The sequence below is a fragment of the Sinohyriopsis cumingii genome, chromosome 7, assembly GCF_028554795.1.
Source record: "Sinohyriopsis cumingii isolate HCF-2022 chromosome 7, ASM2855479v2, whole genome shotgun sequence".
NCBI classification, from domain to species: Eukaryota; Metazoa; Mollusca; class Bivalvia; order Unionida; family Unionidae; genus Sinohyriopsis; species Sinohyriopsis cumingii.
The window spans coordinates 20015964-20035276 of NC_142967.1; the positions used below are offsets into that span (position 1 = coordinate 20015964).

General features: G+C 34.4%; 1 protein-coding gene across 2 annotated transcripts in view; it reads left to right on the forward strand.

The window, feature by feature from the left end:
• Positions 1-19313, forward strand: part of LOC149794832 (protrudin-like) — a 96647-nt gene that overhangs the window by 1778 nt on the left and 75556 nt on the right. For both annotated transcript variants that reach the window (XM_089964490.1, XM_089964491.1), the window contains exon 2: positions 18114-18301. In XM_089964490.1, the coding sequence (XP_089820616.1) occupies positions 18114-18301 (188 nt within the window). The remainder of the gene's footprint in view (positions 1-18113; positions 18302-19313) is intronic.

Here is a 19313-nt window from a genome sequence, read left to right on the forward strand (position 1 = left end):
TAGAGTAAATTGGCAAATGACATTAACGGTGCTTTGATTATGGTGTTGTTGATCAACATTTTTTTGTCTAGTTCATAGTCAGATGATCCCAGTGAATATTAATGTTTGCAGTTAAATTTTAAGGGTGCAGTGATCAAACTGTGTTATACAGGTGGTGATAATACGATGTTTAATTATAGCGGCATTAATCAAACAGGTTTTGAACGTTATTGGTCAGATGCTGTCACTATTATTGTTTGCAGTTAAACTAATTATGATAATACTTGCTATTTTTTATCTTTGCTCTTGTATAGTATACATTTTCATAAAACTTAACTAATACATTATAAATTCAACTAATCAGCTTAAATGACAACAACTTATGGTACTCATTAGTTTTGGTACATAATGTTAATTTAGTATCAAGATAAATTCTACATAAATATATTTTAGAAAAAGGCATTACCATATAGACGAAAATATAATTACAACATTAGCATATTGTGATCAGTACATAAAGATGAAAACAAATTAACTGCATGAACAATGTTTGTTTTCTTCAAATTTGTAATTGTAAGTAACTTGCAGAACATTAAATGATACATTATGAATTCAGAGAAGAAAAATTAACATGCAACACTTTTGCCACAGATTATTAACAATGTATACTTAGTCTTATGAGGTCCAAAGTCTTAGGAGAATATAGATGTATGATATTGTATGGAACTAAACCATAAATTTTACAGGACACCAATTTAAATTTTTACTAAAGAATCTTTATTTTAGTTCTATTAGATACATACTCAGGCCAGTATGGGTAGATAAAACCAATATAACAAAAACATTAACGTGCTCAGACCAACATACATACATACATACATGCATGCATGCACGCACACACACACACACACACAGTTTTAAGTAAGATTAAAACAGTGCAGAGTATTTAGTAAGATTAAAACAGTGCTGAATATTAAGTAAGATTAAAACAGTGCAGAGTACTGAGTAATAGGTAAAATTAAAACTGCAGAGTACTAAGATTAAAACTGTGGAGTATTTAGTAAGATTAAAACTGTGCTGAGTATTAAGTAAGATTAAAACTGTGCTGAGTATTAAGTAAGATTAAAACTGTGTGGAGTATTAAGTAAGATTAGAACTGTGCTGAGTATTTAGTAAGATTAAAACTGTGCCTAGTATTAAGTAAGATTAAAACTGTGCCTAGTATTAAGTAAGATTAAAACAGTGCAGAGTATTTAGTAAGATTAAAACAGTGCTGAATATTAAGTAAGATTAAAACAGTGCAGAGTAGTGAGTAAGATTAATACTGAAGTAATAGGTAAAATTAAAACTGCAGAGTACTAAGATTAAAACTGTGGAGTATTTAGTAAGATTAAAACTGTGCCTAGTATTAAGTAAGATTAAAACTGTGCCTAGTATTAAGTAAGATTAAAACTGTGTGGAGTATAAAGTAAGATTAAAACAGTGTGGAGTATTAAGTAAGATTAAAACAGTGTGGAATATTAAGTAAGATTAAAACAGTGTGGAGTATTAAGTAAGATTAAAACAGTGTGGAGTATTAAGTAAGATTAAAACAGTGCCAAGTAAAAAAAAATTATAAACCCTCCTGTTTGAGAGGATTCATCCTGTAAGAATGCTGTTTCATGGGTGTAGATTTCAATGACATGGTAAATTTTGTTTGTGTTGGAACGTTTGGAACCAAGTGTTCATATTCATATTATAGCTGGTTTTAGTTCACTCTTTTCTTTTGGCTGTTGATATGAAAGTTTCTGATAAACATTATTTAATATTTCTGAGTTCTGAAGATTGGTTAAACCAAAGTCACTTGAATGCCATTGTTAAAATCCTTACTGTGGGGGACAGGTATAACTAAATTGATTGAATGTTTCCAAAGCATCATGACTTTAGAGTGATAGGCATACGATTTCAAGTGTAGGATGCCTAATTCACATATAACTTGTTGGAAAATTCCAGACATAATATGACCTTTGATGGACAGATTTGGGAAGACCAAAAAGAGCAAATTTTTTTTTTATCAAAGACTTTACTGTGGTTTTAGTTATAATAGTCCTGACTGGAATAGCCTCTGGAACTCTTGTGGATGTACATATTATGGTCAGCAAGTATTAGTTGTTTGACTTGGTGTTAGACATGGAGCCCACAAATTGAATCATTATTTGGCTGAATGGCTTGTCAAGTGCAGGAATATGTTGCAGATTATCCTTAGGTATCTTCTGATTGGGTTTTCCTGCCATTTGACAAGTATGACAAGATCTGTAGTATTTACAAGCATCACGTTCACTCATTCAGCCAATAAAAATGATTCAGGATCTTATGGTAGGTCTTACTGACTCCTAAATGACCAGCCAAAGGAGTTTCGTGGGCTAGACTAAGAATTTCTTGTCGATATGACTTTAGAACAACAGTGTGATTGCACATTGACCACTCATCACCAACAGGTACTTCAGGTGGTCAACATCATTCTCAGGAACTCTTTTTGCCATAGTTCTAGTAACTGCACAAGAGGATTAACTTTTTGATCCAAACAAGGCTTGTCAGATACATGTAGATTAACCTTATCTACAGCTAGATCATTGCCTTGTAATAAATGAATATCCTCAGTGGTAAAAATCAATGTTTTGACTGTCATGGGTCCTGAGACTAAGTCTCGGAAAATGGGCATAATGGAGTGGAACATTAACAAAGCTCAGCACTCTACTCCTTGAGTAAGGACACTTTCACACAAAGAAGGGTTCTCAGAAAAAGGCGCAAAGTACCTGATAAAAAAAAGATTCTGAGAAGGTCATGTGTCCCATAATATTGTAATAGGTTATTGTGATATACATGTAGGTCAAGTGTAGGTCAGTGTAACATTGTTTACATCAGAATTATTCATTCCTATTTTAATATCTGTCTAGTGGTATGTGTACATTTGAGATTTGGATTTTTAACATAACTTTAATGATTTTATTCTTATCAGACACTACTATGTCAGCAGTGTGCCCGTTTATAATGGTGTTTAGTACTGGGATATTAATTGCCACAGACATGTAGCATCATGTCCCACACAGTTACATTATCGTGACACCAAGCTGACCAGTCCTAACACTGGGTTCAAGTCCATGACCTCCCACATCCAAGGCAGACGCTGTAACCTATGAGGCCATCAGAGTGGTCTTGGACTGAGATTGTGGCCTATTTTTATTCCAGCATTGCTTAAATTGGACCATTTAATCCTTAGTTTAGTTTTTATGTGATTTGTCTCCTTGTGTATGTCAATGACAATTTAAAAAAACTTTTCTCTAACATTGTAGTTTATTTAGGTAGGTTGTAAAGATTTCCATACAGGATCAAATGATTTTCATGGAATGAACAAAGAAGCAATAGATCTTTACCCTTTAAGATATATTTTTCTACATTGGAATATACAACAAACGTGATTACTTGTTCTGTATCGATGTCTGAAGCCAATTTAATAGCAATGAAAAACATTAAGTCTGTTCATATATTTTTTATTTAAAACCTTATAGAACAGTTTATTTAGGCAGCTCAAAATGGATTTGCTTGGACTGGAGCATTATCTGCAGTGCCAAACTTACAGATAATCTACAGATCCATTCTTATGGATCATCAGCAGAGTCATTCTTAGTGATCATCTGTAGAGCCACTGTTAAAGATCATCTGCCAAACCACTTTTATAGGTCATCTGCAGATCTGCTCTTATAGGTCATCAGTAGAGCCACCCTTATGGATCATTTACATAGCCACTCACATAAACTGCAGTCACTGTTAGAGAGATCATTCAGAGTCATCCTTACAGATCATCTGCAGAGCCACTCTTATTGATCATTTGCAGAGCCACTCTTATAGATCATATGCAAAGCCACTCTTATAGACCATCTACCAAACCACTTTTATAAACCATCTGCAGAGTCACTCTTATAGATAATCTGCAGAGCCATCCTTATGGATCATATGCAGAATGACCCTTAGAGGTCATCTGCAGGGCCACCCTTATAGATCATCTACAAAGTCAATCTTATAGATCATCTGCAGAGCCACTCCTATGGATCAACTGCAGTCACTGTTAGAGATCATCTGCAGATCTACCTTTAGCATTCATCTGCAGAGCCACTTTTATACATCATCGACAGGACCTCTCATGGATCATCTGCTGCACTACTTTTAGAGATCATTTGCAGAGCCACTCTTATGGATCATTTGCAGAGCCACCCATATGGAACATTTACAAAGCCACTCTTATAGATCATCTGCCAGTCTTTTTTTAGAGATCATATGCAGTGCCACCCATATGCAATGTCTTCAGAGCCACTCTTTAAATCATCAGCAGAACCACTTTTATTGATCATCTGCAGAGTCGCTCTTAGAGATCATCTGCGGAACCACTCTGTTAGATTGTTTTTATCACACTGTATTTTCACAGCATGGGAAGTTTCTCTTAGAATAACACTGAGTAAACTGACATAGCTCTGAAACAATGAAGAGCTGATACTTTCATCATTTTATTATTACTTGAATGAAAACCTTGGAGATTTATTGAATTTGACAGAGCTGATGAAGCTCCATGCCAGTGATATGGTAATCAGGTACATCTGAATCTGTGATAATGCTTACAATATCAATATTAAAGTCTGGCCCATAACATGAATCAATATTTTTGTTATTAGAATAGGCTGGCCAATCCTACAGAGGGCCACTTTAGAGCTCATACCATCTTTATCACTGTTCTGTTTCTAAAGCTCATCACGAGTGTGCAGAAAGGCTTTGGGGCTGTCATCATCCAACTAGAGTAAACTATTCACAAATTCTGTTTATATTATTTATGTATCTTTTAAAATCTGTTTATATTTTAATTTTGTTTTTGTATTTTAAAGTGTGCCAATTGTTATATATATTACAGTACTTGTTATTTCATTACTTGAGGTATACACATACATGTAGTACAGTGATCATGTAACCTGTACCTGCATGCAGTTTTGGTTTACCTGGAAAGTATGCTTTTGCTTTTTAAATCAACACACCTGAGCAGAAGAACATGACTAACCTGAGCTGTAGTTAGTGTCTACTCATAGATTTGGTTAAAAATATCTTTACCAGAAATATGGGGGAGGGGGTGTTCATAAAGTTAAGAATATTAGTGCACTGTATTTATTTATCAACAGATTTTCAGTGCATGCCCTCAAAATAACCTCACTTACAACCATACAGTACATGTCCTCAAAATATTCAACACATATATCCACATAGTACATGCCCTTAAAATATTCATCTCACACATCCACACAGTACATGCCCTCAAAATATTCAGATCATACATCTACACAGTACATGCCCTAAAAATATTCAACACATACATCCACACAGTACATGCCCTCAAAATATTCAACACAAATATCCAAACAGTACATGCCTCAAAATATTCAAATCGTACATCTACACGATACATGCTCTAAAAATATTCAACACATACATCCACACAGTACATGCCTTCAAAATATTCAACACGTACATCCAAACAGTACATGCCCTCAAAATATTCAAATCGTACATCTACACAGTACATGCTCTAAAAATATTCAACACATACATACACACAGTACATATCCTATAAATATTCAACACATACATCCAAACAGCACATGCCCTTAAAATATTCAACACGTACATCCACACAGTACATGCCCTTAAAATATTAAAATCGTACATCAACACAGTACATGCCCTCAAAATATTCAACTTGTATAGCCACACAGTATATGCCTTCAAAATATTCAACTCATACATCCACACAGTACATGTCCTACAAATATTCAACTTGTATAGCCACACAGTACATGCCCTAAAATATTCAACTGATATATCCACACAGTATATGCTCTAAAAATATTCAACTTGTATATCCACACAGTACATGTCCTACAAATATTCAACTTGTATAGCCACACAGTACATGCCCTAAAATATTCAACTGATATATCCACACAGTATATGCTCTAAAAATATTCAACTTTTACATCCACACAGTATATGTCCTAAAAATATTCAACTTGTATAGCCACACAGTACATGCCCTAAAATATTCAACTGATATATCCACACAGTATATGTCCTAAAAATATTCAACTTGTACATCCACACAGTATATGTCCTAAAAATATTCAACTTGTATAGCCACACAGTACATGCCCTAAAATATTCAACTGATATATCCACACAGCACATGCTCTAAAAATATTCAACTTGTATAGCCACACAGTACATGCCCTGCAATATTCAACTGATATATCCACACAGTACATGCTCTAAAAATATTCAACTTGTATAGCCACACAGTACATGCCCTACAATATTCAACTGATATATCCACACAGTACATGTCCTAAAAATATTCAACTTGTATAGCCACGCAGTACATGCCCTACAATATTCAACTGATATATCCACACAGTACATGTCCTAAAAATATTCAACTTGTATAGCCACACACTACATGCCCTAAAAATATTCAGTACATACATCCACACAGTACATGCCCTAAAAATATTCAACTTGTACATCCACACAGTACATGCCCTAAAAATATTCAACTTGTACATCCACACGGTACATGTCCTAAAAATATTAAGTACATACATCCACACAGTACATGCCCTCAAAATATTCAACTTGTAGATCCACACAGTACATGCCCTCAAAATACTCAAGTTGTACATCCACACAGTACATGCCCTCAAAATACTCAAGTTGTACATCCACACAGTACATGCCCTCAAAATATTCAACTTGTACATCCACACAGTACATGCCCTAAAAATATTCAACACGAACATCCACACAGTACATGCCCTCAAAATACTCCACACTTACATCCACAGTTTTTCATTGTGATTATCCATTTGTATTCACATTTTGGTAAATTAATCAGTTATACTGGAAAACGTTTTTGGTCTGCTGTTCATATACCAGAAAACTTTAGGTATGTTGTTCATTCCTGCAAAACTGCAATTCCAGCTAATGGCAGCTTTGAGATCATCTGACAGTTCCTGTCCTTGAGGATGCAACAAAATTTAGATGCTTTGCATATTTGGGAAAAGTGTCACTACTGCAGATTATGTACTGACACAATGAGTAGATGGATAATGCTTTTACTGGTCTGGCATGCAGTGCATGCTGTAGATGGATACCGCTTTTGCTGATCTGGCATGCAGTGTATGCAGTAGATGGATACCGCTTTTGCTGATCTGGCATGCAGTGTATGCAGTAGATGGATACCGCTTTTACTGGTCTGGTATGCAGTGTATGCAGTAGATGGATACCACTTTTACTGGTCTGGCATGCAGTGTATGCAGTAGATGGATACCGCTTTTACTGGTCTGGCATGCAGTGTATGCAGTAGATGGATACCTCTTTTACTGGTTTGGCATGCAGTGTATGCAATAGATGGATACCTCTTTTACTGGTCTGGCATCTAGTGTATGCAGTAGATGGATACCTCTTTTACTGGTCCGGCATGCAGCATATGCAGTGGATGGATACCTCTTTTACTGGTCTGGCATGCAGTGTATGCAGTAGATGGATACCTCTTTTACTGGTCTGACATGCAGCATATGCAGTAGATGGATACCTCTTTTCCTGGTCTGGCATCTAGTGTATGCAGTAGATGGATACCTCTTTTACCAGTCTCTGGCATGCAGTGTATGCAGTAGATGGATACCACTTTTACTGGTCTGGCATGCAGTGTATGCAGTAGATGGATGCTGCTTTTATTGGTCTGGCATGCAGCATATGCAGTAGATGGATACTTGTTTTACTAGTCTGGCATGCAGTGTATGCAGTAGATGGATACCGCTTTTACTGGTCTGGCATGCAGTGTATGCAGTAGATGGATACCTCTTTTACTGGTCTGGCATGCAGTGTATGCAGTAGATGGATACTGCTTTTAGTGGTCTGACATGCAGCATAGTTTATATCAGATAAGAGAAACGTGATCTTCTGTTAACAATGGAAATGATTGGAGATTCATATATTCAGGGCCCTTCATCAGTTCATCTGTCTGTCTGTCCATTCACACTTCTTCTAACAAATGTAGCTCTGCAGTCTTTAAATATAATTTGATGCCCTATGGTAAGTGAATGATATATTACATGTTGATGTTCATTTCAGATGTTTAATCTTTTTAGGTATAATGTTAGCAGAGTTATTGCCCATTTTCCATCATTTTACATCATTATCATTCATCCAGCATAGCTTCAGAACCATTCAACATGAGGCGTGTTTGTGTTTGTTTTTTTAAATTTTGTATTTTTAATGTAGCTTATCAGTTTGAGTCAAATTGCTATGATGTCTGCATTGTGGTAGTTAATGTTTATAATACTGGGGTACCATGCTGCTGACATGTAATATTATGTTCTACCCAGGCACATTATCATGACACCAGGCTGACCAGTCCTAATACTAATTTCTTAATGCTGAGCTGTTAGTACCAGTTTTACAAGCCTTTGGTATGACTCAGCTGGGGTATGAACCAGTGACCAACATCTGAGGTGGATGCTCTAACCACTTAGGCCACTGAAGCAGTTTTGGTGGATACTTTATCTCACAGACCTAGATATGCCCTTTATGGGCTTTATCTTGCCAACTTCATTTGGCATGGAGTTATGACCCTTGACAGTTGACTTAACATTTTCAGTTTATATTCTTTGTAGCTGGCATATCCCAAGAAGCATCCAACATATACATAGGCAGTTTGGTTTGAACACTGTTCTTAGACTTGCATGTACCATTAATGGGTTGAGTCTTATGTAGGGGACTTATTGCTCCATGATTGTTCGTTGTCCTTACTTGAGTTTCTGCAAGATTTCACCAAAATGGGTTGAATTTCAACCAAAATTTGGCCATCTATGGACTTATAATTATAGAAGAAGCCCTATGTGGCCATCAGTGGACTTGGTGATTATAGCCCTATGTAGCCACATTTTGACTTGGTAATTATAGAAGAAGCCCAGTGTGCCACCTGTGGACCTGATGATAGTAAAATAGGTCCTATGTGACCATCTGTGAACTTGGTGAGTTTAGAAGAATCCCTATGTGGCCACCAGTGGGCTTGTTGATTATAGAAGAAGCTCTGTGGCCACATTTGGAATTGGTGACTGTAGAAGTAGTCCTATGTGGCCACATGTGGACTCAGTGATTGTAGAAGAAAAAAAACTATGTGGCCACCAGTAAACTTGTTGATTAAAAAAGAAGCCCTATGTGGCCACCTGTAGATCAGAATTATTAAAAAACAAAATTGTCAAATTCATTTAAATTTATGTTGAGTGGTATTTGAAGAAAAAAAATCATTTCAATATTTAGTCTCTTTTTAAAAATGGCAACCATATTTAATAGGGAGTAATTATCATACATATTAAAGGAATTTATGCCAGATGCTGTCTGTCAAGTTTGGTTGAGACTGACTTTGTGGTTTTTGAGAAGTTGTCAATAGTAATTGTGGACAGATATGATGCAAGACAAAAGACTCACCCTTTTAGAGGTTTTTCTACTTTTAGTAATGGCAGCCATATTTGATAGTGGATCTGCATCATTGTCTAAATTTTAAAGCCCACTCTAGCATTCAGGTATCTTTAATAGTTATTATTTACACAGAATGGTTTCCGTTCATGTATAGAACAGAACATATTTTCCTTCTCACACCAGGAAGATTTGTTTGATGTTATTTGATCTTGATACCTCTGCTGTATTTACACATAATCAATGCACTCATATCCAGAAAACACAAACCAAGATATGCTGTTAAATAATGTGATGGCATGTCTGAGTCTATGCCTTTCACTTCAGATCATAAGAAAGATATTATAATAAACCTAATCCATGTACATGTATAATGTGATGGCATGTCTGGTTCTATGCCTTTCACTTCAGATCATAAGAAAGATAGTATAATAAACCTAATCCATGTACATGTATAATGTAATGGCATGACTGGGTCTATGCCTTTCATTTCAGATCATAAGAAAGATAGTATAATAAACCTAATCCATGTACATGTATAATGTAATGGCATGACTGGGTCTATGCCTTTCATTTCAGATCATAAGAAAGATATTATAATAAACCTAATCCATGTACATGTATAATGTAATGGCATGTCTGGTTCTATGCCTTTCATTTCAGATCATAAGAAAGATAGTATAATAAACCTAATCCATGTACATGTATAATGTAATGGCATGACTAGGTCTATGCCTTTCACTTCAGATCATAAGAAAGATAGTATAATAAACCTAATCCATGTACATGTATAATGTAATGGCATGACTGGGTCTATGCCTTTCATTTCAGATCATAAGAAAGATAGTATAATAAACCTAATCCATGTACATGTATAATGTAATGGCATGTCTGGTTCTATGCCTTTCACTTCAGATCATAAGAAAGATAGTATAATAAACCTAATCCATGTACATGTATAATGTAATGGCATGACTGGGTCTATGCCTTTCATTTCAGATCATAAGAAAGATAGTATAATAAACCTAATCCATGTACATGTATAATGTAATGGCATGTCTGGTTCTATGCCTTTCACTTCAGATCATAAGAAAGATATAATAAACCTAATCCATGTACATGTATAATGTAATGGCATGACTGGGTCTATGCCTTTCATTTCAGATCATAAGAAAGATAGTATAATAAACCTAATCCATGTACATGTATAATGTAATGGCATGTCTGGTTCTATGCCTTTCATTTCAGATCATAAGAAAGATATTATAATAAACCTAATCCATGTACATGTATAATGTAATGGCATGACTGGGTCTATGCCTTTCATTTCAGATCATAAGAAACATATTATAATAAACCTAATCCATGTACATGTATAATGTAATGGCATGACTGGGTCTATGCCTTTCACTTCAGATCATAAGAAAGATAGTATAATAAACCTAATCCATGTACATGTATAATGTAATGGCATGACTGGGTCTATGCCTTTCATTTCAGATCATAAGAAAGATAGTATAATAAACCTAATCCATGTACATGTATAATGTAATGGCATGACTGGGTCTATGCCTTTCATTTCAGATCATAAGAAAGATAGTATAATAAACCTAATCCATGTACATGTATAATGTAATGGCATGACTGGGTCTATGCCTTTCATTTCAGATCATAAGAAAGATAGTATAATAAACCTAATCCATGTACATGTATAATGTAATGGCATGACTGGGTCTATGCCTTTCATTTCAGATCATAAGAAAGATAGTATAATAAACCTAATCCATGTACATGTATAATGTAATGGCATGACTGGGTCTATGCCTTTCATTTCAGATCATAAGAAAGATAGTATAATAAACCTAATCCATGTACATGTATAATGTAATGGCATGTCTGGTTCTATGCCTTTCATTTCAGATCATAAGAAAGATATTATAATAAACCTAATCCGTGTACATGTATAATGTAATGGCATGACTGGGTCTATGCCTTTCATTTCAGATCATAAGAAAGATATTATAATAAACCTAATCCATGTACATGTATAATGTAATGGCATGTCTGGTTCTATGCCTTTCATTTCAGATCATGAGAAAGATATTATAATAAACCTAATCCATGTACATGTATAATGTAATGGCATGTCTGGTTCTATGCCTTTCATTTCAGATCATAAGAAAGATATTATAATAAACCTAATCCATGTACATGTATAATGTAATGGCATGACTGGTTCTATGCCTTTCATTTCAGATCATAAGAAAGATATTATAATAAACCTAATCCATGTACATGTATAATGTAATGGCATGACTGGGTCTATGCCTTTCATTTCAGATCATGAGAAAGATATTATAATAAACCTAATCCATGTACATGTATAATGTAATGGCATGTCTGGTTCTATGCCTTTCATTTCAGATCATAAGAAAGATATTATAATAAACCTAATCCATGTACATGTATAATGTAATGGCATGTCTGGTTCTATGCCTTTCACTTCAGATCATAAAGAAAGATATTATAATAAACCTAATCCATGTACATGTATAATGTAATGGCATGTCTGGTTCTATGCCTTTCATTTCAGATCATAAGAAAGATATTATAATAAACCTAATCCATGTACATGTATAATGTGATGGCATGTCTGGTTCTATGCCTTTCACTTCAGATCATAAGAAAGATATTATAATAAACCTAATCCATGTACATGTATAATGTAATGGCATGACTGGGTCTATGCCTTTCATTTCAGATCATAAGAAAGATATTATAATAAACCTAATCCATGTACATGTATAATGTAATGGCATGACTGGTTCTATGCCTTTCATTTCAGATCATAAGAAAGATATTATAATAAACCTAATCCATGTACATGTATAATGTAATGGCATGTCTGGGTCTATGCCTTTCATTTCAGATCATAAGAAAGATATTATAATAAACCTAATCCATGTACATGTATAATGTAATGGCATGTCTGGTTCCATGCCTTTCATTTCAGGTCATAAGAAAGATATTATAATAAACCTAATCCATGTACATGTATAATGTAATGGCATGACTGGGTCTATGCCTTTCATTTCAGATCATAAGAAAGATATTATAATAAACCTAATCCATGTACATGTATAATGTAATGGCATGACTGGGTCTATGCCTTTCATTTCAGATCATGAGAAAGATATTATAATAAACCTAATCCATGTACATGTATAATGTAATGGCATGTCTGGTTCTATGCCTTTCATTTCAGATCATAAGAAAGATATTATAATAAACCTAATCCATGTACATGTATAATGTAATGGCATGTCTGGGTCTATGCCTTTCACTTCAGATCATAAGAAAGATATTATAATAAACCTAATCCATGTACATGTATAATGTAATGGCATGTCTGGGTCTATGCCTTTCATTTCAGATCATAAGAAAGATATTATAATAAACCTAATCCATGTACATGTATAATGTAATGGCATGTCTGGTTCTATGCCTTTCACTTCAGATCATAAGAAAGATAGTATAATAAACCTAATCCATGTACATGTATAATGTAATGGCATGACTAGGTCTATGCCTTTCACTTCAGATCATAAGAAAGATAGTATAATAAACCTAATCCATGTACATGTATAATGTAATGGCATGACTGGGTCTATGCCTTTCATTTCAGATCATAAGAAAGATAGTATAATAAACCTAATCCATGTACATGTATAATGTAATGGCATGTCTGGTTCTATGCCTTTCACTTCAGATCATAAGAAAGATAGTATAATAAACCTAATCCATGTACATGTATAATGTAATGGCATGACTGGGTCTATGCCTTTCATTTCAGATCATAAGAAAGATAGTATAATAAACCTAATCCATGTACATGTATAATATAATGGCATGTCTGGTTCTATGCCTTTCACTTCAGATCATAAGAAAGATATTATAATAAACCTAATCCATGTACATGTATAATGTAATGGCATGACTGGGTCTATGCCTTTCATTTCAGATCATAAGAAAGATAGTATAATAAACCTAATCCATGTACATGTATAATGTAATGGCATGTCTGGTTCTATGCCTTTCATTTCAGATCATAAGAAAGATATTATAATAAACCTAATCCATGTACATGTATAATGTAATGGCATGACTGGGTCTATGCCTTTCATTTCAGATCATAAGAAACATATTATAATAAACCTAATCCATGTACATGTATAATGTAATGGCATGACTGGGTCTATGCCTTTCATTTCAGATCATAAGAAAGATAGTATAATAAACCTAATCCATGTACATGTATAATGTAATGGCATGTCTGGTTCTATGCCTTTCATTTCAGATCATAAGAAAGATATTATAATAAACCTAATCCGTGTACATGTATAATGTAATGGCATGACTGGGTCTATGCCTTTCATTTCAGATCATAAGAAAGATATTATAATAAACCTAATCGATGTACATGTATAATGTAATGGCATGTCTGGTTCTATGCCTTTCATTTCAGATCATGAGAAAGATATTATAATAAACCTAATCCATGTACATGTATAATGTAATGGCATGTCTGGTTCTATGCCTTTCATTTCAGATCATAAGAAAGATATTATAATAAACCTAATCCATGTACATGTATAATGTAATGGCATGACTGGGTCTATGCCTTTCATTTCAGATCATGAGAAAGATATTATAATAAACCTAATCCATGTACATGTATAATGTAATGGCATGTCTGGTTCTATGCCTTTCATTTCAGATCATAAGAAAGATATTATAATAAACCTAATCCATGTACATGTATAATGTAATGGCATGTCTGGGTCTATGCCTTTCACTTCAGATCATAAAGAAAGATATTATAATAAACCTAATCCATGTACATGTATAATGTAATGGCATGTCTGGTTCTATGCCTTTCATTTCAGATCATAAGAAAGATATTATAATAAACCTAATCCATGTACATGTATAATGTGATGGCATGTCTGGTTCTATGCCTTTCACTTCAGATCATAAGAAAGATATTATAATAAACCTAATCCATGTACATGTATAATGTAATGGCATGTCTGGGTCTATGCCTTTCATTTCAGATCATAAGAAAGATATTATAATAAACCTAATCCATGTACTTGTATAATGTAATGGCATGTCTGGGTCTATGCCTTTCATTTCAGATCATAAGAAAGATATTATAATAAACCTAATCCATGTACATGTATAATGTAATGGCATGTCTGGTTCTATGCCTTTCATTTCAGATCATAAGAAAGATATTATAATAAACCTAATCCATGTACATGTATAATGTAATGGCATGACTGGGTCTATGCCTTTCATTTCAGATCATAAGAAAGATATTATAATAAACCTAATCCATGTACATGTATAATGTAATGGCATGACTGGGTCTATGCCTTTCATTTCAGATCATGAGAAAGATATTATAATAAACCTAATCCATGTACATGTATAATGTGATGGCATGTCTGGTTCTATGCCTTTCATTTCAGATCATAAGAAAGATAGTATAATAAACCTAATCCATGTACATGTATAATGTAATAGCATGACTGGTTCTATGCCTTTCATTTCAGATCATAAGAAAGATAGTATAATAAACCTAATCCATGTACATGTATAATGTAATGGCATGTCTGGTTCTATGCCTTTCACTTCAGATCATAAGAAAGATATTATAATAAACCTAATCCATGTACATGTATAATGTAATGGCATGACTGGGTCTATGCCTTTCATTTCAGATCATAAGAAAGATATTATAATAAACCTAATCCATGTACATGTATAATGTAATGGCATGACTGGTTCTATGCCTTTCACTTCAGATCATAAGAAAGATAGTATAATAAACCTAATCCATGTACATGTATAATGTAATGGCATGACTGGGTCTATGCCTTTCATTTCAGATCATAAGAAAGATATTATAATAAACCTAATCCATGTACATGTATAATGTAATGGCATGACTGGGTCTATGCCTTTCATTTCAGATCATAAGAAAGATATTATAATAAACCTAATCCATGTATAATGTGATGGTAGATCTAGCTTTGTGTTGTTGGTAGCTGGATGTCATCAGTTACAAACAAGCACTAAACAAGTTCAACAACAGTATCATGTGTGTAAAAACAGGGTGTGTTTATTTGTTGGTTTTAAAAGCACTTATAAGACAGGGGCTATATCATGCAGAGGAAATAGAAGCTATATTGAGTTCCCAAGGACATAATGAGGCAGTCATCTTTGGATGGCTGAGATGGGCACTGAACCTGAGACCCATGGGTTACAAGTCTGATGCTCAACCAGTAGATCCATAATTGACCACAATATTGTATTTCACCTTTGACATGCCCAGGGTGCATTTTGTCCAAACTAATCAGATTGGCAAGCCGTTCTTAAATAAGGGCAAATGCAGTGAATTTTATTCCTTATTTACAGTGTAGGGTCAGGAAGTTTACAGTCCTGAAATATGACCATGGTCCTTGTGATAGAACTGTATAATTAATGAGCAGAATTAAAAATTAACCAAATTTTGTGGCCCAAACCCTTAAGACTTTGGAGGAGTCATTTTGGAAAAACAGGAAGAAAACAAGATAATTTAGACACCTCTGCACTATGATTCATCCCTCAGCTGCTATTAGGATTTCACACAAACAAAAGGAGCCATTAATATGTGTGTCTTGACTTTGCTGATAATGTGCAATGCAACACAGCTTCTAGTCACAATACAAAGATTCATCCATCCTAAACAGCTCATAAGTTATAGGGAATATGAAACTACAACTTGGATGCCCATATTAAAACAACTCTAATTGTTCTGGTACCATGATTGAATTTGCATTCATTAACATATAGGTTCATGGGATTCAGATTTGTGGAACCCATGATAAATATACAATATTTTCCACCATGCAGTCACCTAATTGCTATAATGCACATGTGTCATAGATTGTTGAATGTATCAGTAGTGTTTTTCATCAGTTACATGTAATCCAAACGATCAGTATCTAGCTGTTGTAAGTCCATTGCTTTAGGTAACAACTTTTTGGGACAAAATTGAATCAGTCCACAATGTCATTGGTGACAACTGTTTAGGGAGAAAAATTGAATCAGTCTACAATGTCTTGGGTGACAATTGGTTAGGGACAAAATTGAATCAGTCCACAATGTCATGGTTGACAACTGGTTAGGGACAAAATTGAATCAGTCCATTACATTTATTAGGGTGTTGTCTGGTTAGAGAGAAAAATTGAATCAGTCCATTAATTGTCTTGGGTGATAACTATTTAGGGACAAAAGTTAACCAGTCCATTGTTTTGGGTGACAACTATTTAGGGATAAAATTTAATCAGTTTATTGTCTTGAGTGACAGCTGGTTAGAGACAAAATTGAATCAGTTCATTGCCTAGGGTGCTGACTGGTTAGAGAGAAAATATCACAGATTGCATGGTCATGTAACATTTTTATTGTGAAGCTGTATAGAGTATTGTATATATTGCACTTAATTGCAAAGAGTAAGTCATTCATTTGCAGATTGAGCAGAAGAAAATATTGTAATGTTTGTTCAGTCTTTTCTGCAAATAGATTTTACCAATTGCCATATTTTTTGTGAAGGTCAGATTATGTTTCTTTTCCTTCCCGTAATATTTGTCAGGTCATGTGTTATTGCATTTAGCTCAGTTTTTCTAATACCTTGATGCATGAAACTGAATGGGTATATTCACTTTCATCATCAGCAAAGGTTGGTCACAGTAACCCACATTTTATGTAAGTTATGCTTTTGCATTTAGCACAGTTTCTCACACTATTGAATTTACAGCCATGAAACATACTAGCGTATTCATTTTAAAAGGTACTACCGTCTGCCTGCAAAATTAATTCCCAGTGACCTCTTTTTCTTATTTTTGCTTCTTTGAAAGAGTTTTGATTATGCCACAGCAGAACTGGTGAGATATGGTATGGGATTCCATAGAATACTTGTTTGTTTTGCTATCAGATTTATTGTAGTCCTGTTACAAGGTCATTGAGAAAATCCTGTTAATAAATTTTTGAAAATGAAGCCAGAAATTTCACAGAAGATAAGATGTGCTTTTGATTTTCCAACTAGGGTTCTGTGCTTGATGAAAATTGGAATGCTGATGCTGTGTATCATACTTAACTGAAATTACATTGAAGAGTATGTATCAAGTTATTATTGTGACTGGTCATGACCTCTTGCTCTGTTGAGGAGTCTTAATTCCTGTCATTTAGTGTTTATTGTCTACATCAGTTGATGGAGGGCAGTCATATTTTGTTGTTTGGAGGATGAGTTTATAACTGAAGTTTCAGACTCTAGAGAAACCCTATTTATGTCCCTCCTTTTCCCCACCCCATCAAATGTCAAAGGAAAAGGATATAGTTGTGTTTTGCTATGGTTTATGTATTCTGTTGCATTATTGTGTCTATAGTAAAATGCTGGATGCATGTTTGATTATAACCAAATGTTGATTTAGTCTATATTTGTTTTGACATAAAATTTAATTATTTTTCTTGTATTTCAGATGGAGGGAAACAACTCAAGTCATTGTGATGGTAACAAGCCAGTTACTGTGACAACCAGTGACCTTGACAATGAGAGGCAAATCAATGGAAGGATAGATTTAGCAGATTTTGTGCAGGAAGTTGAGAGGTTCAATAAGTTAGTTGAACCATTTGCCTTTGTTATATATGCATGGGACGATTTACGAAGGTAAGCGCATTCTTATATGTTTTAATTTAAGTCGGGTGTTTCTCATTATAATATGCAATCCATTGCTTAAAAAAACATTTCTTGCATATGGGCCAAGTGAAAGTGGTTTTTTAAACTCAGTAGGCCCTGAAGAATATTTTACATGTATGTACATCTGAAAAAAATCAAATGGTTCCATTGATAAATAGATGTAGAATGAAAAGGTGCATCTGTCGGATTTAGACAACTACCTTTGCCCTTTACTTCTTACTTTTTTTTTTCACCTTCCATCATCAGTCTCAAACTTACAGCAGACAAGAATTATTCATTGTGTTAGAAGGAAGGTTGAAAGAAGTACTGCAGATGTTGAAATAAATAAATTTACAATTAAAGAGAACAAATTCATGATGTAAATATTACAATCTTTGTAGGGGCCCCGAGTGGCCGTGTGGTCCAAAGCACTCTCTGTCATGGATCACTGACATCTCACCTCTGTCTGTGTGGATTCGAGTCTTGGGCTAGGCCAATGTTGATATGTGAGAAAGCTTGCCAGTAGCTTCTCATGGGTCAGTGGTTATTTCTGGGGTTTTCCTGGTTCTTCCTCCACCATTAATACTGGCTGCCATGTATAGCCTATCTTGTGCTGAAAAAAATGGCATTAAACCCTATAACAACAACATAACAACAACAATCTTTGTGTGCTTTTATATGCCCACCATAATGTATTATGTTATAATATGTGTCTGTTGCTAATTTTATTTCTGCTTATTAACTCCAGTCATTCAGTTTTGTGGATGACTCTTACTTGTGGGTAAGGAAGAAGTCTATCATTTAAAATGGTCAGAGATCAAGATCGTTGTAACAGAAATAAGGAAAGTAATTTCCACACAAGAATTTTACTTCTACATCACATACCTGTTCCAAACATTGTAGATAAGTTTCACATGGTTTAGAAAAAAATGCTATTAGTTTTGGGGTAAAAATGCTGAAGGTCAAGGTCAGCATGGCTAAAAATGATGGTCAAGGTCAGCAT